This window comes from Tympanuchus pallidicinctus, unplaced genomic scaffold, assembly GCF_026119805.1.
Source record: "Tympanuchus pallidicinctus isolate F22 unplaced genomic scaffold, pur_lepc_1.0 scaffold8, whole genome shotgun sequence".
Taxonomy (NCBI): domain Eukaryota; kingdom Metazoa; phylum Chordata; class Aves; order Galliformes; family Phasianidae; genus Tympanuchus; species Tympanuchus pallidicinctus.
The window spans coordinates 3,996,130-4,023,099 of NW_026294802.1; the positions used below are offsets into that span (position 1 = coordinate 3,996,130).

A 26,970-nucleotide genomic window follows, 5' to 3' on the forward strand; every position below is an offset into this window, starting at 1 on the left:
TACTTTTACTCAGGTTTTCCAACTTAAAAATACATGCATGGGCAAAATAGAATAATTCTGAAGATAATTCCTCACCCTTTTGAGCTTTAAAAAAAAAGTATCCCATTCTGTTGCATGAACTTTCACTAGATTCAGAAAGTTATGTCTCCTTGTAACATCAGTTGAACAACCATCTAAATACTATTACTGTAGAAGAAAATGAAAAAGGATGATCATAGAAAAGATGTACAAACAATTCCTCAGGACTTTTTGAAAATGAGAAATTAAAAAAAAAAAAGTATATATATACATACACACACACCCCAAATATCTGTTTTGAACAATCTACTTTTCAGCAGTGCATTTAAGTTCTAAATGGTTTTGAGTTGTGCAGTTACCTAAGAATAAACAAGGAACTACTACGATGGAAATGCAATAGGTGGAAGACCCAGCACCTGATCAGCTTCTAAAGGCACATTTCTAAAGGCATGTTTCTAAAGGCATGCTGACACAAGACTGTCTCCTCTTCACATTGCATGGCGTTTTCACAAATAAAAAATTCTTCTTTCAAGCTTTTTCTTCAGAGAAGTCTGTATCTCCACTGTCTGAAGTAATCCTTTGCACTTCAACAAAGGAAATGTCCTACTTCTATCATCTTTAATAACTCCACTGTGATTTGGGTTAATTATAACAAAAACAACACCTCCCACCTCTCAACTGCACAATAAGGACTTGATTTTGGAAGCATGTCTATGATTCTGAAGGGTCTGAAAACAGGGCTACAGTCACACCGAAACTCCCCAGAACACAAATTTAACCGTGGCTGATGGAGGAACATTGTGCAGAAGCATCCTTCTTAATTGTGAAATGTAGATTTTGCACTTGTCTGTGTGATAGAACACAGCAATATTAATAAATCACTGACACATTCAGGTTCTACTGTGGACACATACCACGTAAATGGCTGACAATTAGTACTTTTAATTTTCATAACAGGACTCTGCATAGTAATCCCAGCACAGGGCAACACCCTGTGATATCATGATCAGAATAGCTATTTTCCTTTAAAAGCAATCTACTTCAAACAAGACAGAAATTAAAGGCATGCACTTTTTTACCTTGCATTTGCCAAGTAGGTCTGCAATATAGCACTCCATCTCTGTGAGAAACAATACTGTAACTTTCTGTCCAGCATAATTACATACAACTGCAGATCAGCTGTATTAAGTATGTACAGTATATTTGTGATAAAGTAATTTATATGCATCTTAAGTATTTTAAAAATGACCAATTACCTTTTGTTTTGTTTTGTTTCCTGACCAAAAAGTACCAAAATAATTGGAAATCAGATGTCAGTTAAGAATTGAGGAAGTCCTCAATAATGAGTAGTATCAGCACCAGGCCGAAAAACCATTAGTATATACACGTGCATAATAATAAAGGGAGGAATTTAGTCACAATCTTCTTTTCCTTAATTACCTGACTATATTGTTCATTCATGGCTACTCCCTCAGTTAGTTCTGCATCTGATTTTGCAGTGCATTTGGATGAAGCACAAAGGTGCATTTAAAATGACTTTTAAGAGAGTAGGATTTATGCTTAAAAACACACCTTATCTTTCAGTCGCATCACAAGATAGCACTTTCCAAATGCAGAAGAGAACATGTCTTCCCTGCAGAACCTACTTAATCAGACAGCCTGCATCATATGAATAATGAAGGAGAAAAGTTCTTGAAGTAGACTCTCTTTCATACATAAATTCCTTCTTAAAAAATTGACATAAACAATATGATTGCAGTTAAAAACTTAGCAGTAACTTAGGAAACAATTTTCGCTTTTCAATCTGAACTGGCCTATTCACGACTTTATATGATTTTAGTATTATTTTCTCTGCAGGATCTTCGCGTTATTCAGTGGATAAGATACTTGGTTTTGTTCTTCAACTTGTGGTACAGGCCTAACTCTGAGAACATTATAGCTTTTGTACTTAAAGCTTTTCTGTCAACCTTTCATTTCAAAGCCTTTGAAAGAATTCAGCAGCCTATTTCCTACTAATTACAATGAAATGCAAATATTATAAAACAAAATTTCATGAACACAGTTAGTTCAGTATTAGCATAAAGAAGAATTGTTAAATTAATGTAACTTAATATTACAAATGAATCTGTAATTCTGTACAAAGGCAAATTTTACCCGACTAACTTGATTTTCCTGCATGACGAGGTGGCTGACTGTGTGGGCAAACAGCAAGCGGTAGCTGCTGTGTATCTTGATTTTACTGAGGTCTTTGATATAGCCTCCAAAAATCCTTGTAGCCAAATTAGTAACAAATTGGATGTGGTTCATAAGGCAGATGGAAAAGTGTCTGGACTGTCAGAATCAGAGTGCAGTGACCAGCAACATCAAATCCAATGGGTAGCTGCTTACTCCCAGTAACCTTCAGAGGCCAATACTGTGACTGATACTGCTCAGTGCCTCTATTAACAATCCAGGTTATGGGACAGATTGCTCTTTCAGAAGGTTTGTAGATTATGTGACATTTGCAAAAGACACAAATTGGTTGTCAACAGTGTGTCCTTGCTGACAGCATTTGCATCCTGGGCTGTATGACTAAGAATATACGTACCAGGAGAAAGCAAGGAATTATTTCACTAAATGGCTCTTGAGAGATCCTCTCCTGGAGTACTGTACCCAATTTTGGTCTCCCACGTGCAAGGAAGACATTGAAAAGCTGAGGAGAGTCCAATAGATAGTCACCAAGATGGACAGCATCCAGAACATACAATGTCAGAGGATAGAATGAGAGTACTGGGTTTGTTCAGCTGCAAAGAAAAGGCTTGGGGGGAATTTCAGTGCTGTCTAAAGCTATCTAAATGGACACCGCAGAGAAGACGAAGAAAAACTCTTTACAGAAGTGTGCAGAAGTACAAGAGCCAACAGCAGAATAAATTCTGACTTATAAAATGGAAAAAAATAAATTAGAAGAGCAATCACACACTGGAAGAGAAGCGTAGAGAGGCTGTGGAATCCCCATTAGTGTAGAGACTAAAATTGAGCAGGAGGTTGCATGAAGTGACTTCTCAAGAACTCTTTCAACCTGTTTGACTCTGTAATTCTGCAGAATACAAACTGGGACCAGACAGTGATTGGAAGTATGAAAATTATTTACTTTCAGGATTTTTATGAGTATTTTTCAGAAACTCATCAAAAACTATAGCATTAACTCTTACTTTAGCAACACATGAAATTGAACTAAAAAAAAAACCAAACAGAATGTGTAATAAAAGTTATCTGTAATACACCTGATTACTGTCCAAGTTCTCTTACTAAAAATACAGTCATAGAAATTTAGAACCAATAATCATGGTAGTTCCTTCATAAATAGCTTCTCCATTTCCAATTTGTCTCACTTCCTGCATTTGTTAACGTAATCAATGTAATTCCCTGAGAAATAAATTGATGATGTAATAATGAGCATATATTCGAAAGACATGCTGGAAATTCCACACAGATGAATAACAGATGGTCCCAGTTGCTTTGAAGCTCAGTTACTCCTTGTTATCCATCTCCATGCTTTGCAATTCTATGACAATTCAACCAGTGATCTCAAAATCCAGCCAAGAACTCAAATAGTAGGACACACAAGATCTCTTAACAACGGCATCACGTGAACTAAAAACTAAAGCACACAACCTAGTTCATCTCTATGATCAGATCAGCAGGAATTAAAAGCAAAATCCTGTAAAACTCCAGCATTAGATTAGAAATGAGAGAGACCAATTCAAACTAATCTATTAGTTCTAAGTCCTTGTGTTGAAATCTGACAAGAAGTGTGAATTCCAAAAACTAAGGGAAAGTTGATTAAAAATTAAAATCCTATTTGTTTAGAATTTTATTTACTTATATGCTAAGAATTCGTAATTCCTTCTTTTTTTTTCCTTTTCTTTAAGGAGCAACAAGCACGTATTTTCTGCTTGTTTCTTAAATTAGCTTCCAAATTGTTACTGGCATTTTCAAATTCTTTTATACTTCCTGATGCTACAAAGCTTCAAGTTTTCAAAAACAACTTTCCACAAATATCACCTCTACTGAAGAAAGGTGCAGGATAACATCAACGCTAACAAAGAAAGTGTACTTGAATGTAATGGATGGAATTGGTAAAGTTATGTAAGACATACTGACAAACAAAATCTTCTAATAGAAAAAAATATCAAAAGACATTAAGCCTTAATTATTTAAACTTATTAACCATAGCCAGGTTTCCGCCACTGTGATTGTTTTAGATGTTTTTTAAAATTTCATTTCAAGGGGACAGAAGCAATAAAGTGAACTTAGTTACAAACTTTGCCTTGTGTAACTACCAAAAAAAAAAAAACAACCAACAAACAAAACAGACTTATTTGTAGCTGAATTTTTGTGGATTATTTCACACTGATGAGATCACAACTATTACACGGGGGGAAAAAAAGAACCAGACTTTCATGGATGACTGTAGCTCTGCTTTTAGCTATTCACTTAAATCCTACCCATAATTAAGTAATTACCCAAACTCCACAAGTATCAAAAATTTGCCATATGATAATCAGGAAGCATTTGTGATTTCTCTATAGTCTGTAAAGACATAAAACAAATATGGAATTTTTCACTCCTTTTTTTTTTGCTGAAAATCAGTTCTGAGAAGAACTGTCATGCAATCAACCTCTGCACTAAGGAAGGATGAAAATAACAACTTTAAACGTTTTAAACTGTCATTCTTTTATAAAGCTCACATAAGACTTTCCAAACTATAAGTGCATTAAAAAGAACCAAATGTACAGATTGTACTTTATACGTTTTGCTCTCAAGTTACAATAGCCCAAATTCTCAATTTTTTGTTCTAAAAAATCTAAATATGTTTGAAAGCTGTTTCTAGATAAATCAAATTATTCTAATCTACACCTGAACCATTCAAATTACCTTGATTTAAATTATTTCTCCCTGCTAACCTCTTCTAAAAGGCTAAAAGAATGATGCAGCAGCTGAACAAAGCAGGAATTTTACTTAACTCATTAAAAATATGTCCCATACTACAATGGTATGAGAGTTCCAGTTACTGAACCAGCCTACATACTATTGCAAACCACTCTCAAAAAGTGTGTCTTATTTATGTTGCAAAATCTTGGAACAGGACAAAAGTGTTCTTTGAGATCACTCTAATTGCTCTAATTAAAATTTCTAAATCCTTCTCCAAGTCTGGAGCAGAAAAGGGTAAGAATTTTAACACACGCATGGAAAAAGAACTTCTTTGCAAATCTTGTCACAGTTGATTAAAATCTGCTCAGATAAGGCAAACAACCTTTCTTTTCATGGAACATTATGAAATGGCAACATCACTCTTCAGCAGTACTCCAATGGCATGTGTAGATGGCACAGCTTATCGTACTCACGGAGCTCCATGCTGCTCCTAATTTGCTGTCTCAGTGTCCGATTAGATAATATAAAGCTAAGTCAAATACATCTGTATCATAGCCTTGTGCCTCTGCTTTCTGGAGCAGTGGAGATGCCAGAATTGGTACTCACAGAAATTTCTCCTATAATAAAGTAAGCACTGTTTAATTCAAAATAGCCACAAATAAGGATCAGTCCTTGTAATAAGGCCATGCTAGATAACTGTCATACACTTCACAAACAGTACTTTGTTTGCTTGCCATTTCAACACACAGTGAAGACAAAATAAATAATAGCTTTTTCTGCCTAACCTCCTTCCTTAAGCTCATTTTAAATGAGCACCCCTGTGAACAATCCATTTCAGTGATTGCCTTACATACAAGACCACCCTTTATCTGTTAAACACTATATTCCTAATCGCTTAATTCAGTTCTGCACTCGGTTGTGTTAGAAGAGCAGGCCTGGAATAACAGTTCAGATTTCTTTCCTACACTTTCTAATTTTTGTCTGTCAAGTGAAGTATTCTGTATTTTGAAGTTATGTTGCCACTCTCATCCCTGTGCTGGCATCTCAAAGAACACCACCACATCTCACCTCCAACATCCACTTGGTCTCAAAATTTAAGCCAACCACTCCCCTCCCCCAGAAGAATACCAATCTGATCACCATTTAATTTCAAGGGGCCTATTGGACAGCAAATCAATCTGACCCAAGTCATTTGTAGGGCATGCATATCCTTCATTGTAAGTATGTGCTAGAATTTTCACAGAGGAAGAGAAACTAGCACTGTACATGACTTCTGCATCTTCTCAGGATAAGCCGAAGGCCAGGGCATTGTGCTATCAGGACTCTGAATGCATGTTATAAAAACATTATAGGATTAAAGGCTTCAAAGGAGTAACAGGTAGATATCAACACTGGCCAGTGAAAAGAGAGTATATTTGGGAACTTTCCTTCATACATCCTCCTCAGTTCTCCGGAGAGAAGACATCATCTGAAGGCATCCCTATCTGGGCATAAGGAATACTGTGATGTGTCAGTGTATTCTGGAGATTCCAGTTAGTATATGCCATTGAAAAGATATATTTGGCTTGTACTGTATACATATCTAGTAACAATCCAGAGATGAACAGTTATCAGATTAACCACTGTTGGAAGGTTGGTGCTGATATCCCCACTGAAGAAATAAGAAAATGGGACAACACTGCTGAAGTTTACTGTATCTGACAATAATATACACTGAGCAGCTTATTTTTGTTCCCCCTGGGTAGAACAAATACAGATGGTTCTGTTTTTATCCTTCCTTCCAGGCAGATGGGAAATTTGGCCTAATTTTTTTTTCCTCTCCAAAAACTCTCAAGAAGTTACCTCTTTATCGACTGTGACATTATTAGTGCATAATCTCAGGTCCTTGTTCAGATATGTATATTCCTAAAGACAGATGGTAAAGAAGAATTCAAAAGAGAAAGGATTAATCAACTTGGTGTGATGATGTTGGACTGTCCTTATGAAGCACCTTGACCACAGTACTCTTAACACCAGGCGTGGATACAATCACAGTTGTGCTGATGTTCTATGTATCCACTAATACGCATAGTGAAGTAAAATATATTTGCACCCAGTTCATCTAGCATTTTGGAAGGAGTGGGGAGGATGTCAAAAAGAGCACAGCAAGCCTCGTTATCTTTAGAGCTATGTGCTGTCACTGCCACCACTGATAATTCTGCAGCAGGTGAGTTTGGAACAATGAAATGGCAGTTAATGTCACTCAGGAGTTATTCTGGAAGCTGTAAGTCTAGCTGCTGGATTTCATCAAGTATTTCTTGCTGGTATGATAACAATCTCGTTTCTGAAAGTTTGGTCTAGAATACCAACAGTAATACGAATAATCTTCAGAAAGATTTAAGAAGGAGTTTTCAAAATAGCAGACTTCTTTTTATATGCTCTGAAGCTTAAGCTTGTTTTCTGCAGTGGAGGAATGTGGAACGCGATGCAATCACACTCTGCTGAAGTTACTGCATGCAGATCTGTGCCCAGATGTTCAATAAAACATATAATTTTTCACTTTTTGTGTTCATGAGAGACTGTCCTCTGTATTTGTGCACTGCCAAATACATCCTACATTATGCTGGGTACCCAATCTTTCCTATGAAGTAGTATGGAAAGATTATTTGAATTGCCCATAATTCAGGAAAACATCTGGGGAAAGTCCAACAGGGTCAAATTGATCAGAGATACATCAATCAAGAGGAGAATCCATTTCATAAAATGAATAATAAACTGAGACGGTGCTCTGGGATATTCTCAAAGATATTGCATATCTTTAATATATGAGGCATACATGAGGCACACCTAAGAAGCAAATGAGTTTTCAGCATGCAAAAAGAGAGAACATGGAAAGGATATGACAGAAATCTAAAATCACAGTTGGCACAGCAGTCCCAGTAGTGATCTTCTATTCACTCTGTTTTCTGGAGCAAGAATAACAGGTCATCAAGTGAGATACTGGGAGACAGATTCAAACCCTAAAGAAAAGAAGTATGTTCTTCCTGTTGCAGACAATAGGCCTGCAGAACCAGTAACAAGATGATGCCACAGCTACAAAAATTTACATGGGCTGGACAACACACTAAGTACTTACATGGTAGATCCATGGAAATTACTAAATTGACACATCATAAGACCATCAGAAAATCCCTGAGTTGAAAATAATTTTGAATATAGGGCAACATTACAGAGAAGTACCATGTCTGCCCTACCCATTCCTAAGTGCCTGTGTATGGCCACTATTTGAAACAGAATACTGAAAGAAAGGGATCCTTGGTAAGCTTTTCTGTAGATATAAATGTAGAGAGCTCAGACTTGTGATTCTGTTAAGAACTTACCTTCCTTTGGAAATTAGTGCAATCTTTAGTTCAATCACAGTAATAGAAGAAACCAATTAATTTATGATTGCTTTTTAAGGTCAGACTGCTGGCCAATGCACCTGCACCATCTGAGACACCATCTGATGTCCTTCAGTCTCAACATCACTTTCTACACTACAATTAAGCTTCAAAGATGAAAAATAAAGGAATATCTTTTCCTTCAGAATATAGATTTTTATTATTATTCCTAGCAAATATCTTCAACAAAAGTGTAATATGCTTATAAATAGTAACCATGGATTCTGACATCTCAGAACACGCTCTGGCTAATACGGTAAAAACTGCTACAGAAGCTTCTCTCAGATTTTCTGATGTGTTAGAATACGAAGCATCCTCATAGTTCATGCAAATGCAAATATTGCAAATTTGCAATATTACTGCTCCTTTTAATAGCTTTAGAGAAGAGTTTAGCGTGTCTCCAGATACTGGGTATACCAGTTATAAAACAACCAATTAAATAGACAGTTTTCTTCAAGGCAGCTCAAAAAATTGCGCAGTTAGTATTTAAGGTAGCCAAGGGCTAAACTAAACTAAATGTAGAAACACAGATAAACACCTAATAGAAGATTAGGCAAGGAAGGTGATACGGACACATCTTACAGGACCTGCACAGGGACCCTTTTCTACACAAATGTGGTGCAGTGACAATAATACTTGAAAAGTCATGGCAGCCAGGTGAAGTCCCCTGTTACTGGAAAAAAGACATCACATCTATTCTTAAGAAGGGTAGAAAGGATGACCCATGAATTACCAACCTGTCAGTCTCACATCTGTGCAGGGAAAGATCATGGAGCAGATCCTCCTGGAAACTCTGCTAAAGCACATGGAAGACAGGGAGGTGATACAGGAGAACCAGAGTAGCTTCACCAAGAGGAAATCCTGCTTGACCAACCTAGTGATCTTCTATGATGATGTCAATGCAGCAACGGACAAGGGAAGAGCTACTGATGTCATCTATCTGGACTTCAGTAAGGCCTTTAACATGGTACCCCACAACATCCTTCTCTCCAAATTGGAAAGACGTGGATTTGATGGGTGCACTGTTTGATGAACAAGGAACTGGCTACAAGACTGAATCCAGAGAGTGGTGGTCAAAGGCTCAATGTCTGGATGGAGACCAGTAACAAGTGGTGTCCCTCCAGGGTTCAGTGCTGGAACTGATCAGCAAGTCTGCAGATGACACCAAGCCGTGTGGTGTAGTAGACACACCTAAGGGAAGGGATGCCATCCAGCAGGCCCTAGACAGGCTTGAGCTCAAGAGTAGCTCATGAGGTTCAACTAAGTCAACTGCAAGGTCTAGCACGTGGGTCGTGACAATTCCCATTACCAACACAAGCTGGGGAATGGAAGGATGGAGCACAGTCCTGTCAAAAAGGACCTGGGGGTACTAGTGGATGGGAAGCTGGACATGAGCAAGCAATGTGCCCTCACAGCCCAGAAAGCAACCATATGCTGGGCTGCATCCAAAGATGCATGGCCAGTAGGATGAAGGAGTTGATCCTCTGCCGTGTACTGGTAAGGCCTCACCTGGAGCACTGCATTCATATGTGGAGCCCTCAGTACAGGAAAGACGTGGACCTATTAGAGCACGTTCAGTGATGAAGCACCTTCCCTATGACGACAGGCTGAAAGAGCTGGGCTGCTCATTCTGGAGAAAAGACGGCTCGAGGGTGACCTGACAGTGCCCTTTAAGTATCTAAAGGGAAGCTACAAGAAAGAAGGGAACAGACTCTTCAGCAAGGTCTGTGATTACAGGATAAAGGAAAATGGCTTCAAACTAAAAAAGGGTGGATTTAGATTGGTTATAAGGAAAAAGTCTTTTACAGGGAGGGTGATGAGGTATTCAAACAGGTTGCCCAGAGACATGGTGAAAGCTCTGTCCCTGAAATCATTCAAGGCAAGGCTGGATCAGGCTCTGAGCAACCTGATCTAGCTGTGAATGTCTCTGTTCATTGTACAGGAGTTAAACAACATGACCCTTAAGGGTCCCTTCCAACAGTACGGGTTCTGTGATTCTATGACAGCAACTCTGAACCAGATCCTGTAGCGCAGAGCAACTTTGTGCCCAAGAACTCTTTAAGTTTGCTTGCCAGATTTTACTAATCTGAGTTAATAATCTTGGTTCAGCCGCAGTCAGCTTCAATTCTGTAGTATCCCCTGATTTTCTCCAGCCTTCTGGACCCCCATGCATGAGATTTGTACTAACAAGCTTGAGTTCATCAGCATGGTCAATTCCACACAGAGATGGTTTGGCATCTCTCACATGACATCATATTTCCGAGGCTACTGAGGTGCTCAGCTTCAAGGCTGAATTCCACACTATATCAACAGTTTGAGCTACTAGTTACAGCATACCCACTTTATCTTTCTCAATGCATTAGAAAGAGGTTGGCATCAAAGAGCAATTAGTTTTAAAGTACGATAGATAAACAGCATTTGCTCTTTCAAAATCAATAGCAATCTCTACCTTCTCCAGAAAATCTTTTAGCGTAAATGCTAAGATTTAAATGATTGATGATTTGCAGACATTTGAGAACGAAGCAAGGATTCTTCTCGCTCAACTCCTACTCATCATTATGCAGAAACAAAAGAAACTGCGTTCCTGAAAAATTACACAGCTCCTGCCAGCTTCTCATTTAAGATGCCGGACTTAAAAACAGAAACAAATGGAAGCCATTTGGGGCTCTTCCTGAAATAGATACAAGAATTGGAACAGAATTATCATTGGTTGCTAAATAAAGGAAAAATCATAGTGTAGAAACTCTGGAATCATATTATCTTCACTTCAGACACTCAAGAGATTACTGCTCTAAAAAAAATAAATCTGGCCTAAATCTGGCTCAGAAATGCAACGGGCTCTTGATTTCTTATATAAATGCTTACAAGAGCACAAGTACAATGGGTTGGGCCATGGAAAACATAAGTAAGAGGTATGTGGAGATATATATTTGCTGCAAACACTCATTTCAAAAATCTCTTTGCAAGACCTCACTTCCTTGGTGTTTTTTGTTTTTTTTTTTGAGAGGGGGCTTACTGTTTTAGTATGTCCAGCTTCAAAAACACGTTGAATCACATAATAGACACATAATGCATAAACAAGCCATTAGATTCACACAAACGTTAGACATACACATATAGTTATCAATTCACACATTCAATCCAGAGATGGATATTAAATAACCTTTACAGAAAATCTTATCATAAGTGAATACATACACAACACACATTGAATTACTAGTTATTTGGAAGTTAATACTGGAATACTTTAGAAGGCTAGTTGACTAGAATTGGAAAATCCACTTTATGTCAAGGAATTTAAGGACACTGGTCACAGCACAACTCATTTATTTTCCTTTATTTTTGCAAGATACTCATACTATCTGTTGCCTAAAGTTTGTTGTAATTAATTTTGGATAGTTAGTTGTGTAGAATGCCTGCCATCATACTCTTATGCTATGAAACAGATATACAGATATAATGTCTTTTCTGTTTTCAGAGGGGTGGGGAAAAGGTTTGCAATATTTGCAGCAGTGTCCCTTTAAGTAATCTTTTTTTTTTTTTTTTTGGCTGTGCATCCAGGGCAGCTAATAGTTTTATCAAATACCCTTCTCAGCAAGATGACTGTTTCCATGGAAACCGCAGAGAAATCATCTATTACTCCTGCAAAGATTTCTCTCAGCTCTCTATTAAACACAGGTAGCTACTTTCTCACTTTCTCTCAAACCAGAACAGAATGGAAGAATACATTTTACAGACCATGTAACAGTTCATCTCCAAAGTATAACACTGCGGTGATGGGGAAAGTGGGACATAACATACAACACACCAAAAACCACATGCAAGAAAAACAAAGAAATTTTAAGAAAGGGACAAATTCTGTTAAACCTGCAACATAAAACACAGCTTGTAGAAGGATGGAAAACTCTTTCCTTGAAAATATGAAACGGAGAGGAGATGGAGAACTAGGCATTAAGATGAGTTGAACCCACAGCTCGGTCACATACCTCTCTCAGCATGTTGTTTTCTTTTTCCTTCTGTTCGAGAAGGCTCTCCAAGTGGTGTACATGCATCTCTGCCTCAGCCAACCGCCTTGTTCGTTCATGATCTTCCTCAGTGGCTTTTGCTGACAGACCTTTACTCTGCAGCATCTCCAGCAGCTTTTTGATGGATTCATCGCGTGCATTTAAGGTCTGTTTCTGTGTCTCAATGCGCAGTTCCATCTCTTCTAAGGTTTTACGTAGGAGGAAGAGTTCCTTGGCCTGGCGCTCATGCTCTGTGTGAAGCCGCTGAAAGTTTTCCTCTGTCAGCTCTGCCACAAAGGGCTCACTGGTTCTAGAGCTGCTGTCCTGCTGGAACAGTTGGTTCAGGTCCCGCTGGATCCGAAGTTCATCTTGAAGAGCCTGGATAGTCATCTGCATATGCTAGAAGAATAAAGAAATAAAATCAGAGGATTCCCTCCACTGAGAAATAAGGAGAACAATATGGGCCACTTCAGTCTTCCTCAACTACCAACAAAGAGAAAACTGTAGTGTTGGCAAGTCAATGTTGTTTTTTCAAAGCAGAATTTTAACGGTTTTCCATAGAAAATTCAAGTCCCTTCTTTTCCATATGGTAGAAGTTGTTTAACAATGGAAATTCTCACTCAAGTGACTCTCCCACTTCTACCAACTTAAGTAAATCACCTTTTCAAAAGGGAAAATATAAGTAGGCAAAAATTGATAGGTTTGCCCCTCCCCCCACACCCCCCAAGTATTTGTCTATCTTACAGAAGAATTCTGCATAAGATCTGGATGAGAATTACTGTCTCAGCAAAGCAAAGGGACTATAAAAATACATGTACCAGCTAATAACATGTAATCAGCCATGAAGGTTTTCAGTACCAAAACTACACCTAGCACAGACATCCCCCAGTTGACTTACTGATGAGATTAGATCATGTCAAAAATACAACTACAGAGAAATGGATATATGCTGACTGTGATGCACACAATTATATGCACGAGGACCTTAGTAGAGAACTGTTGCCTTACAAAGAGCAACATGCAGTCAATCAAATGATCAGCAGTCATTTGTGGTTGTGCAAGACAAGAAATTCTATCTCAGTGACTGTGCATACAGTAGTATAATTTACTGGGATAAAACAGGAGAAGCACAGCTTGCATGGGAAAAAGTCCCTACTTTATATTTACCTAAATGTTTGTATTCTTCTCTGTAAGACAGAAGTATTGACAGAAGTCAGTAAGAGACAAGTACTAAGACACTGAACAAAGATCAAAGAATTACCACAGATGAGATAACCACCGAGTGATATGTCTTTACACATTTCTTCTCATGTGGCAGACATGCTTAGAATCTTGTTTGAAAGTGAACAAGTCAGACAGACTGATCTCTAGGGTCTACATTTACATTACAAAAATCCGACATCGGCAATAGTTACTTCCAGTATTCCTGAGCAGTGAAGTATTAGTATTATCAACTGTTATCAAACAATGCAGAAGACACATTGTGATACTATGAAAACAAAGCAGAAAATATCATTTGCAGTAAACATATCTAGCTTTAAACTGTTTTAGAAATATTTAACACTTAGCTTTGTTATGTGGAAAGACGCATAAAGGCAGTCAAATCTTATTTTCCTTACGAAAAATCAAGTTCTCCAGCTGGCCTAAGAAGAGTTTTCAAAACTTAAAATGCCGCTTCACAATCAGCTCATCTATGTCCACAGTGCTATTAAACGAACAGGTCAGCTCTCTTAAGTGGCTGGCACTCGGGACTGGATCAAAATTTCATCTAGCTGAATACTGGCTCCACCAAAATAAAGTCTCTTCAGCCAGCTTTCTGATCCAGTTGATAATGTGACTACACCAACTGGCACAAAGTAGGGTTGGGAATATGTAATGTAGCCAAGGAGCTGGTGGAGATGAAAGAGGAACCATTTTTTATGTTATCACCATAAAATGAAATCAGCTTAAAAGCGTAGCTTCACAAATGATTGAAGGTGCTGCAATTATCTTTTCTTCAGTAGCACAATACTTGGCAGACAGTCATGCTATTATTAAATTAAAACAATAGGTTATAGAATGTGTGATAACTAAGCACAAGTTTATTATGCTAGAGAATAATTGATTGCTCTTCTTAAATATGCATTTAGTTTATATATTGATAATCTATTGAAACAGGCTGATATATTATTAACAGATAACAGGCTGCCCAGGGAGGTGGTGGAGTCTCCTTCTCTGGAGATGTTCAAGACCTGCCTGGATGCCGACCTGTGCGACCTGCTGTAGGGAACCTGCTTTGGCAGGGGGTTGGACTCCATGATCTCTGGAGGTCCCTTCCAACCCCTACAGTTCTGTGATTCTGTGATACTGGTGGGTGCTAAGATTTATTTTCAGATTGGTATCAGTAATAGAAAAGAAGAGAAGAAACATCTCAATGGAATCAATCTGAATTCAGAAAACCTTTTTATCTATTTTTGTTTTGTTTTAATAAAGATTTCCAATTTCATTTCTAGTCATTTCTCCAAAACGCAGTCCAAGTAAGAATGTCAGGAGACCTTGAAGCTTAAAAAACTGAGGCAAACATGCCAGCACGCAGGTAGGCAATCAGAGCTACTACAATCTGTTCAATTAACGTACGTTGATCAAGCTGTGAGAGAAAATGTACCGTGCTCATAATAAGTTTGTCTTATCTGTACTATACAGCACCAATAGTCAGTAGGACTACATCAGCAGTGAGAAAACATCCTTAAATTTCCTTGAACTTAAAAATCGATAACCTCACCAGAACTGAACAATTCCACACAAGTTAATTCCATTTACAAACAGAGTTTTGAAAAGCCCAGCTTATCCAGAGCCCAGCTGCGTGTTGCTCTGCAGCTAACAAACAAGTTCCTACACGCTTCCACCTGCCTCTCCACATCCTGCCTCTTCAGCGTTTTCTTTCTTACAAGAGGGAAAAGAGCTTCTGAGCAACCACATCATCTACCAAATGAAATGACTTCCTCTACTCAGTGCTGTCTCAGAATCAAACTTGGGTTATTTATAAACATCAGTGGACTAAATCACCACAACAAAATTCCTGCATTAGAATTGCAATCAGCTGGTCTGCTGTGAAATCTCAATTCAGCTTACACAGGCAAATGTCATGTCTCATAGACCCACAAAGTTATGCCCCCAAAGCTGGGGAAGCCCCCATTAGAACACCTGGATCAAAAAACAAAAACAAAAACAAAAGCAGCCTGCTCTATTATTCAGAAATGGGATGTGAAATAAAATTCAGCAACAGTGACAAACAGCCCTTATGCGATCCATCAGTCTTAAGCAATGAAAAGAGAGTTAAAGAACACCCAACATAACTGGTAGGCAATGGCCTTGAATGCAGTTTTTAAGGAAAAATTAAGGAGTAGGGAGACAGGAGAGGTTAGCATTGACACTGCAAATTCCTATTGCTGCTCTCTGAGCTGCTCAGCTGAGAAGAAACTTCATTACGTGTAAGGTGGTGGGAAAATAAGCCACAGAAAATTATTCTGTGCTTCTGACACCCACTCCTTTCCAACATGAAAGAGGTATGCAAAATGAGTTCTTTTCTCCGCTTTCCAACTTTTTTTTTTTCAGTGTTTTTCAGAATAATGGAACAATGTTCTTTATTAGTTGACATCATAAATAAACTAGTTTTTCAGATGTTCTGGCTCTTTCTTCCAAAACCTTTCAAACAAAACATCCTTTTCCCTCTGAAGGAGCAGACAAGTCTTAGCTTCTCATTCATTTCTCAAGCTTCACTTTTAAATCAGTGATGCTCCAGAAAGGCAAAAATCTTTTCCAAGTCTTCATGACATTAGTCACTTAATCCTATTTCTAGAACCTTACCAGAGACCTCTATCAAACTTGAAAAATACTGTTGAAATGATCCCATCTAGAAACACACAAGTAAAAATACCTTTACTACCATTAAGCTTGGTTACATCCTATTCTGATGGGTAAAGTACTGATCAAAGTCTTAAGTAGTGTAATAAAGACAATGTATTTAAAGTCAAAGCAATTATGTTCAATCTATGCTTTCCTGAAAGCTTACTGCTCTTATTTCAGACCTTGAGGATTTGCTGTTTTTTCCAGTAATGAAAGTCGGTCTTTAAGCCTCACTACAAATTATAACTACATCTGCAAATTACAAAGGTATTTTTGTAAGCATGGCTCACTAATAAAGCTATTTCTGGTTAGTGTACTTTCATCTTAGTACTACGCACCTCTAGGATCACCTGAAATTTAAATCCTAAACATCCAAGGTGCAGGCATATTTTCTTACAAGGTGTTACACTGCCTCTATTACCTCCATGGGGCAATTTAAGGATTGCTAATTAGCACAGGAAATGGGGTTGCCTTTCATCCAGTAGCACAAAATTTACATCTGTAAGCAGTAGAACATGATTCAGTCTCCTTCACTGCCTTACAGGTTTCAAATTCACATTTCCCACACCTTGGCAATATTGGTTAGATGAATTTCCAACCTACTGTATAAACACAACCAATGACACAGGAGTTCCTCCTATCTGGTTCACTAAAAATTGCATTGTTGCACTCTCAGGGCACTGTAACACACTTCTTTCTATTCTGTTGAATTTGGGAACTTTGCTGCAGGCAGCTCTTTTCATCTTTCCACGTTGAAACTTTTCCATTTTGCATGAAATATTTAAAGATTTAGTTGGCCTGACAGAAAATACTGAGAGCACAATTTCATATTCTAATTGGTAGCACTCACCAGAGCAGAAAGACCCGAAGTGCAAATCTTCCAATTAATTTAAATGTTTGTCATCATCTTACCATTCCAAAGCAAGTGAGAGACGTGGATTTTAATGCAACCAGACAGAAAAGAGAATTTAGTTGGTATTTTATAGCCAAGACCCCCATTCTAGCCCTAAATTTTAGATCAAAAGGAGGCAAGCATTGCTACCAGCATGATTTTGAACAGAACAATTAAATTGCAACATACTTTTAAAATAAAGGATTTCCATATTCATCTTTGCAAGACACAGCTTGACCTCCCAAGCTAAGATATTTCCAATAAGCACTTGTGTGCTTGTTTTTAATTGCCTGGTTTAGGTTATTCACACTGCAGACACTGTCTTTGTAGCTATCTTAACAAGATAAGTAACTCATCCTATTCAAGAAGGACTAAGTTAGAACAGTGGGTTGTGCAACAGAGGCGGTGCACGTAGGAACTGAACACTTCTGCAGTGAAGTTTTTCTTAATATCTTGGATTTAAATTCTAAGTAGGTTAACCAAGGAAATTATTTGAATATTTAGGGTTAAAAAACAAAACAAAATAACAAAAAAAAACAACAAAAAAGCAAACAGTTTGTTCAAGAGATGCCTGCCAAGGATCAGCAGAAAGAAATGTAAGAACCCTGTCTTTTTCTTCTGTTTTTTTTGTCTTCTTACACTGGGAAAATACTGAGATCGCTCACATCAATGAACAAAAGAATACGGAGCGACGGAAAGGAAGGGCGAGGAAAGATATGTTCCACAAGCATACACAGTGCAGTGTTAGTTAGAACAGCTTCAGTCTGGAAGATAACAATTCAAGTTCTTACATGCCGTTCTCATGCATCCCAAACCAGGCTCCAGTCAGCAGACAATAAACTAGTTTTGAGTGGATCTCTAACAAGTCATTCCTATAGAAAGTGCTGAGAGAGATTCTACTTTGTATAAAGGTTTGACTAGTGACTGGCTTAGATGTCTAATGTCAATGTCTTAAAGGAAAGCTGAGTCTCAGCTCAAAGTCCTTGAATTAGCCTAGATGCCACTAAGGATCTCCTATACTCCAGTGTGCACTGCTGAACAAGTCTATTTCCTGCTCAAAGGTTGATCTCATCTCACTCTTTTCTAATTTTTAATTAGAAATTCCACTATAGAGGGAAGAATTTTGTTCCTAACAAAGGTTTTCTGAAATTGGCAGATTCAATAATTTTTCTCATTAAAAATATGATTGACAAACTTAGTAACTGAAAATTTCCTGACTACTTCAACTGTAAGCCAGGACATCCTGTACTGAATGACAGCTTTATGATGTGCACATATTTGGCAGTTTTCTGCAAATCTGCTCAGTGATCAAGCTGTTCTTCATTAGAAGACAGTAAGTGCTAGGAAAGACATAGGACAGGTTTGCGTTTGTGATGTCACAAGTTTGAGTGCAACCCAGGGAGGAGGAAAAAAAGAAAAACAAAGAGATAGATGTAATGTATTAATTGACCAAAAAACGGGATTTTGATGTTGCCAGTTTAAAGGTAATCTCGTTCATTCAGCCAACTATGTTTACTGCTAGGAAAAAAAATTAAAAAAAGACCCAGCAAGGTCTGAAATAGACACACTTGTAGAACCTACAAAACCTTCATTACTTTTACCTTTAGAACATGACTACATTGCTACTACTCTGAGAATGACAGAAATACTGATTACAATATATTTTATGTCTGAAGGACAATTCAGTAAGGTCTGCCCTCAAATGTGCAGCACCAGAAAATGGCAGAACCTACGGGAGTCCATGACTGTGCTTTTCTTGCCAGCAAATCTGCAAGCACGATCACAGACTTTTGCATTATGACGATTCCTTTAGCGTTCTTCACAATGAAAGCATTTCAGACTTTTGTAAGAGGATGAACTGCCTTAAGCTCAAAAGCGATCACATGCCAAATTCTAGAATAGTTTGGTCACTATGGGAAATCCTTCTCTCCCATTCACAAAGAGTTAATGTCTTGGCAGCATTTCTGGGAAATAGATTCTGCTGAATGCACAGTAGAAGCAAAGGCCTGGCTGTCTGAGGGAGTCCCTGCTGACATTCAGCTGCAGCCCACGCAAAGAAGCTGAAAAAAGGGCTAATGTCAGGTGTCCAGCAGGGCTGGCATGAAACAGAACTTGCTGATTCCAGAAACACTACATATTCCTGGTAAGATGGATCCGGGGCTTCAAAAATCCTTATTTGAATGGAAATAAATGGGTAATTTTTATAATGTTTAGCTTAGATAGAGAATACAACTATGACTGTAATAGGATTTAATCTGTGAGAGTTAAAAAAGCAGACTTGTATTTTAAAGACAACCATACATTGCATTACCTCTGAGACAGCAGAAAGGCAAAATAATAAAAAAGTGCCATAGATAAAAAGCTTAAGGTGACAGCAACGCATTTTTCAGCTAACCTAAACTCACAAAACTGACTCATTTGGTTTAAGGGGCCAGGATGCAGCAACCTAATTCCTTCTCTGTTGCCTGTACCAAAAAACTCAACACACACACACACACACCAGCAGAAGTGAGTTTAAACTCCAAAAGCAAGCAGATCAGAAACAAGCTATTAAATTTGTAGCAACAAAAGAACCAAAAGTGCAATTCAATATCTTCATACTAAGTGTACAGGTACATGAATAATAAAGGTTGCAAGGTAAAGCAATAGAGTACATCAAATATTCAGTGTCAAATGCCAACATGAAAAATTTTCATTTGTGGTAAAAAAAAAAAGCATATCCTACAAAGAAAAAAGGAAAGCAATTTTTATTTTCAAGGAGTAAAGCACACATATGGGCTGCTTCAATAGAATACCTGACGTACATAGCTTATTTTGAATACATTTGCGACTACGCTTGGATGATAGGAATATAAATTCTGATTAAGCATAGAAAAACCTAGTAAACTTTTGAAATAAGAGTTTATCAGCGTTTGGGCAATAAGTATAATTCTGACAGTTCTCTGGCATCCTAAGGGATGAATCAATTTGACCTCTGTGGCAGATACTATCAATGGCTCAGAGGGAAATAGAATTCAAAGGAAAAATATCTGAGGTCCTACCAGTTAGCTCCACCTATTGTGTGCCTAATTTTCCAAAGGTATAACTACATTACTATTTCAGCATGCTTCAAAGAGCTTTTTCTCATGCAAATCTTCCTAGCATTTACATTTTACACCCTTTGAACGTTGGCACACTGATTCTGCACTGCAGAAATTGGATTAAGTGCCCCATATCGTTCTTGAGAGCAGGCATTCTGGTATTTGGACAACTTCTTTTTTTTTCTGTTTTTCTTTTTTTTTTAAGAATTTCTCAGGAGATCCTGCGTTTCCTTTTAAGGAACAGGAGAAATATGTCATGGAATATATTACAGTAAAAAAGATAGAGAGCTGTGGCTGGGAACAGATGAGAATTCATTCTTCATTTCTTCAGACAAATCTGTAGATTATATTTCCCAGAGGCCAATGTCTACACTGTCAAATAACTGGACAAAAGTTAAAGGAAGAAGAGTACATCTTGACAATCTGCATGGGGAGCACTGCCTACTCCTCTGTCTGAAGACAAAAGTGGGCCAGTCTTTGTGAAATCTGCAAATGAACCACACTGTGGACAGCACTAAGGTAGGTAAAAAAATTCCAGTAACAAGCCATAATGAGAGCTCTTAACAATAAATTATTAAATGGAGAATAGCAGGCTTCACTGAGAGCTCATAGCCACAGATGGCAAGAAGAGAAGCATCAGTTAACTGTTTATGTTGGCTTGGTTTTTTTTCTGCTTTCTTTGGGTACAGAAGGATGCTTATGACATACACCTTCTGTAAATGCACCTCAGTGTTAACTTGAAATGCACTAGGTAAACACAGCTCAAAAAGAACCTGCAGGAGGATGCGTGACCACTAATAGAAACAGATTTCCCTCCATTTCATGAGTTTCACAGAGTCACTGGAGAGGAAAGCAACTGTTCTAGCAATACTTGAAGAGGGACTAATAATGAGAATAGAAACCTGTGCCTTGGAAATGGACAAACAGTTACAACTCACTGGGTAGAAATACAAATTATTGTCCTGCGTTTGGAATTTGAGTACATGAAGTTATTCTGAAGCCACAGCCTTCAAAGTTGGAATTACAGCTAGGAATTGAAGGACATCCATGTAAGCAAATTCTATTTTCTTACATGCTTTAAGAAACTTTTTAGTCAAGACTACAGACTCTGACCTCTGTAGATTATGATTGCTCTGTAGGAACTAAATACATTGTAAAAGAGTAATTAAATAAAAATAGCAATGATTTGTCATGGCAGAAACACGAATGTGCCTGGTTGCAATGACAGACGTAACCAAAATTCACCTTCTTCAGCTTCAGAAAATGGCATTTCTAAAATACGACAAAAGCACCAGTAAAGATACATGTCCCTCCAAAAGCATGTTCATTAACAACATGGTACAACTACTAGATGATGGAGATTCTGATAAGCCATGCTACAAGGTTCTTGATCTATATCTAGATCTTGATCTATACCTTTAGTGCTTATGGTGGCAATGGTGATGAGGAGATGGCTGGACTGGATGATCTTATAGGTCGTTTCCAACCTTGTGATTCTATGATTCTACAAATAAATAACGATGCAGATCTTTTCACAGAAACTTACTACGTGGAGAATGAGTAAAAAGATCAGTTAAACGCAAGGTGTAGACATCAGCAGAATTTCCATTCATATTTTTTCTAGCTATGTCAATACGTTCTACGTAGCCACAGGTGTAACTCTTGTGAGAGATATCAAGAGATACCTGCAAAGCAGATTTATGCTGCTGCAAGGATCATTCCAAGAAAGGGATTATTTTTCTGACTACTGTTAATATCATACTAGCTAAAACTTTCTAGGTTCTGAAAATGCATTCAGTTCTTGACTGCATGGGACTAGAAGTCAGATATTTATAGAGAGAATTACAATCTATCAGTATATAATACACTATAAAATATATAATATTTTATAGTAATAAAATAATAATTTTATTTAAATAAATATAATTCCCACTACCAAGTCCTTGATTGACGAGACTCTGCCCAAGTTTAGCTTCAGAAGCCTACATTCTTGGGCATGAGAGAGGGGAAGAAGCTCAATAACTGTGTGCTTTTTCATGTGCTTTTAATATAGAAGATGACTATAGAAGCCAAGAATATACGTTCATACAAGAGAACTAGGTCTTAAGTTCTATCCCTGTCCCTTCCTGCACATGCCTTACTAACACGTAGTTAACAAAAAAAAAAGCACTGAAAAACATAAATCAGCACTGATCTGTTTTTCTCATTTCACAAGAATGTTTTTAAGGACATTTTGATCTAGGAAGTCTTCAACAACAGTTCTCCACATAATCACAAACTCCATTTCTTGCCATGTAACACCAAGATAAATTAGAATCAAAGACTAGGGGAAAACAACTGCATGGCTAATAATACAGGCCTGAGAAAAACAATTCCTAGATGAGTTGTCTCAAACATTTATTTCTGCCATCTGTTTATCACTGCCCAGAACCTGAGAAGATTACAATGATAATAGTCTTAATTCCTAGTCCTACAAAAGGAAAAGAGAGCTCATCCCATCCTGGCTTGTGATTTCCTTCATTCTTCTGTATCAGGGAAGGGAAAGGAAGAAAAAAAGAGTGAACAAGCTGTGAACAACAGCACAAACAAGCTAGGAAGCTTAGTAGGTAAAGTACTCTGGCAAACATAGGAGAGACCCCTACTAAATATGTCAGTCAAGAAATATGTCGTTAAATATGTCATGTAGAGAAAATCCCTGCCTGGGATACATTTACTTGTACTTGTTCTGATTGCTAGGGTTAAGGCATCTAAAGCAAATGACTAAGGAAGGTAAAGAGAGAACCATTAGCTATCCATTTTGGCTTGTAGTTGTAGTTTTGCTATAAAAAAAAGGATCAACAGAAAGTAAGACAAACAAACCATCAAGGCTGCTAAAATTAGTGCATCCGGATTTTTTACTGCCTTCTCTCACAGTCTGGGCCCAGGAAATGCTTTTTCAGGGCCAGAAACAGTCTGTGATGAACAAGAAAAATAACCTCTCATCATACCAAGTGATGTAAAACAAAAGGATGTAAAACCCCATCAATTTCATCTTGTCCTGTACCTCCAAAACCGCCAAAACAGAATACCTAAGGAAAAATCTAAGAGGGTAAACGTATTTCTTTTAGCATCTGCAGCTGAACGATTTCTTAAATCTGAGACGGTATTTCTGTGACAAAGCAGTAATAAAAATAAATAAAACTAGTTCCACTCCTGCAATGATTTTCACTAGATAAAGACTGGAAAAAGAAACCAGTTGTACCAAGAAGCTACCTTGATGGTATGCCAGTGTTTGCACAGGAGAAAAAAATCAAATCACTTGAATTTAAAAATGTATGTTCGATTATTTGAACAAAAAGCCACTGTCTTATGAATTAACTGTCCTTAAGAAAAAAAAAAGACGACATGTTCTACAAATGAGCAACATTAGTATTTTCTGTACTGATTTTAACCTCATATAACTTCCTAAGAGACTAACGAAATTAGGTTAGTACTACACTATTTAAATATCATCTTTTATTTATATACAAATATGAGCTTTGATGATTTCCTCCTACGCTGATGAAGAAACAAAGCCCTTGTGTATTTGCAGTTTAATATATATTACAGAATCAATGGGATGGTTGAGGTGGGCAGGGCTCTGACTGCATCTGCTTTAATCCCCGCTCAAGCAGAGATACCCAAAGCAGGGGGCCCAGGACCACACCTAGGTGGTTTCTGAAGATCTCTGAGAACCCTCCACAAACTCAGCAGGCTGTGCCAGAACAGCACACAGCACAGAGTGCCTCCTGACGGTCAGACAGCCTTCTGTGTTGCAGTTTGTGCCCACTGCCTCTTGTTTTGGCACTGAGCATCACTGAAAAGAGCCTGGCTCTCTTTACATCCTCCCTTCAGGTATTTAAAGACATTGATAAGAATCCCCAGGAACCTTCTCACTATAGTAAGATAATTATAAGTTCTGTCTCCTTTATTTGGCGAGCACCAGCTTCCTTTGTCACAAACAGTCTTGATAAAATGGATCATAATGTAAGAAATGTTTGTTGAAAACAAAAGAAAACAAAAAGACCCACCACCACACAAAATTCTGACTAGTCCAGACTGAGGCCAGCTGAAGAGATCCTGTAAAACTCTATCTTATGCTGTTTTGCATGGGTACAAAGCACACTAGAACTCTACTTGATCCATAGCATAGATTCCTGCTAAACCTTGTATGTATGGAATAGGTGTCGAATTAAGTGTCGAATATGGATTTTGTGAACCTCTCATCTTATGAAATAAGTTAGAAATAATTGTAGTATTTGAGGAAATGAGACCATTAACATTTACATATGCAACATTTATACATATGTATAATATTTTCAAATTGATAGCTTCCATATGAAATATGACTCATTTTGTTAATAGACCAGGAGCTCTTCTGCAAAAACATATTCTTATTAGCCAACTCTATTAGGGAGGTCAGCAAATTTATCTTTCCATTAGCTGATGTAAGGAATCAATGCAAGATAAAAGGTACTCTGCCACAGAACCTTTGATCTCATGGCAGTATTTTCCAAGATATGAGCACACATCAACACTATGCTTTAAAAAGGAAAAATATCAATGATTGATAATGAAAGAGAAATATATGAAAAATCGAGGCACAGAAAAGCTGTTGACAGCTTTATCTGCATAACCTCCTAGTTTTAAAACCTTTTATGCTAGGTGATTTGGAGAATTTATAGGGTAAGTATCAATACAATTGTGCACGAGTCCCACAAATATAAAACCAAAATATTTTGAGTAACTTAATCTGTATGCATAAACCCTATTCTTCTCAAGCGGTGGTATAAAATACGCAGTAGCCCTGATCTTTAAAGCTCTTAGAATATTTCAACCTCGTGATTCCTGGGACTGATGTAACAATCCCAAGGTAGGTTGTTAAGACATAAATTGATAATGTTTCAAAAAACTAATTTCAATATCAAACAATAAGCTTTTCAGCTTCTACTTGCCCCCCATACAGCAGTACATTGTAAGAGAGCTGCGGCAAGCAGACACAATAATACTTCATTCTTCCTGTCAGTCTCAAACATAGCACAGTGACATCCAACAGCTGTAAGCAGCACAGGAAGATCTCATGAGCTATCCGATGCTCATGATTACAGATTAGCAATCACAGCAGTATTTTTTTCAGACTTGTGGCATTTCTGGTGGTTTAGGAAATACTCTCTCTAGATGACACGAAAAATAAGTTTAGAAACTATACTAGTTTAATAAAAACTATTGCTCTGCAGAAACTGAGCTGTTGACCTGAGGAGATATCAAGAGCCATCCTATCCTATATGTAACTGTAAATGTTGCATCCAGCTGCCCAGCTGAAGAAAAGCAACATTTACTCGCCTTGCCAGAATAATCATAAAACCTAACAGAGGCTCACCAAAATTCTGAACACACTGAAATTCTGAGCTCTTTTTTCTTTTGTTTTTTTTTGTTTTGTTTTTAAAGAAGTTTTCTTGACCAAGAAAAGCAGCAAATGATTAGGTATGGTCATAAATGTGAGGTGACTGCACAAAGGACTTGATCTTGTCAAATAACAGAATATGTTATGATCTCACAAACAGCACACAGCTCGTGCTGTGTTAAAAATACAGAAATGTGGAAAGCTCTTGCCAGAGGAGACTTCACCCAGCGTTTAACCAAGACAGCTCAGAACAAATGGCACAGAAGAACTGCTGCCCCACAGCTGATGAGGCCCTAAGCATGTCTCTCTGTGGGGGCAGTCCTGGCATTCATTTCATGGCCAGGAGCTGAAATAGCAAGCAGGGAGGAAGAAAAGCATAGGGGATGGACAATAGAAATCAGGACATCTCCTGCTTATATTTTTTATTGCGTTAATTAGATAGTAGTGTTGCAAGGAAATAGTTAGCTGAAGGAGCTAAACACAGAATGGTGAAATCCTGTATGCCCAGCGCACCACCCCACTGTTTCAGAAGATGGAACCAATTTGGCTGTGTCATGATAAAACTCCCATTCACGCTTTATCTCCTCACAGTCTCTCAAATACACCTCTCTGACTGCTTCCCATCCTATATGTAACTGTAAATGTTACATCTCCTCACATATGCCATCCCATCAGTTCTTCAGGGAAAAGAAAACAAGTTCCCCAAAAAGTCATTTGAGTGTGTATTGCCTATTTTAAGCACAATAAGAAATAATTACAAGCTCAATTGGCCTAAAATTCCCATGGCCCAAAATGATAGCTGGAACAAGAACACTAGTCAGGTACATCATCTGCCAATGCAGAAGACTTTAATTTGCACACTGTATGTAAATAAATACATAAATAAATAGAAGAACCCCATCACTCTCCCTTCTGGAAACAGGAAGCATATATGGGCTTTTTTAAGAGTTATCAATTCACAACAATAAGCCACAATGGTAGCAATCACTTCAAATGTATCTTGAAAGATTAGGGCTTGATGTTGTCACAATAAAGTCAACCTCTTGCTAAATTGGAGGTATCCATCCTTTCCATCTTCATAACTTTTCTCATTTTCCTCAAAATGCATGGAGAAAGAAAACAGAAACCCATTATTTGTAATAAAATTACAATAAAAGTAACAATCAGCAAGACTCAATCGAGCCTTTTTCCATCCTGAGGCTTTTTGATACTATACACATTATCTTCTCTGCTCTCTGCCATGAAATATTGGCTGCACACCCAAAGGAAGAGACTTGAAAACGTTTATTCTGGGCATATCAAGCCTCAGTTGCTGAGTGCAGTTTTGGGAAGACAG

General features: G+C 37.8%; 2 protein-coding genes across 9 annotated transcripts in view; one reads left to right on the forward strand and one right to left on the reverse strand.

The window, feature by feature from the left end:
• The window catches only part of NINJ2 (ninjurin 2), a 508,566-nt gene that overhangs the window by 243,545 nt on the left and 238,051 nt on the right, over positions 1–26,970 (forward strand). The gene's annotated exons all lie outside the window — the stretch shown is intronic.
• The window catches only part of ERC1 (ELKS/RAB6-interacting/CAST family member 1), a 292,584-nt gene that overhangs the window by 214,451 nt on the left and 51,163 nt on the right, over positions 1–26,970 (reverse strand). For all 8 annotated transcript variants that reach the window (XM_052667563.1, XM_052667564.1, XM_052667567.1 and 5 more), the window contains exon 3: positions 12,338–12,754. In XM_052667563.1, the coding sequence (XP_052523523.1) occupies positions 12,338–12,754 (417 nt within the window). The remainder of the gene's footprint in view (positions 1–12,337; positions 12,755–26,970) is intronic.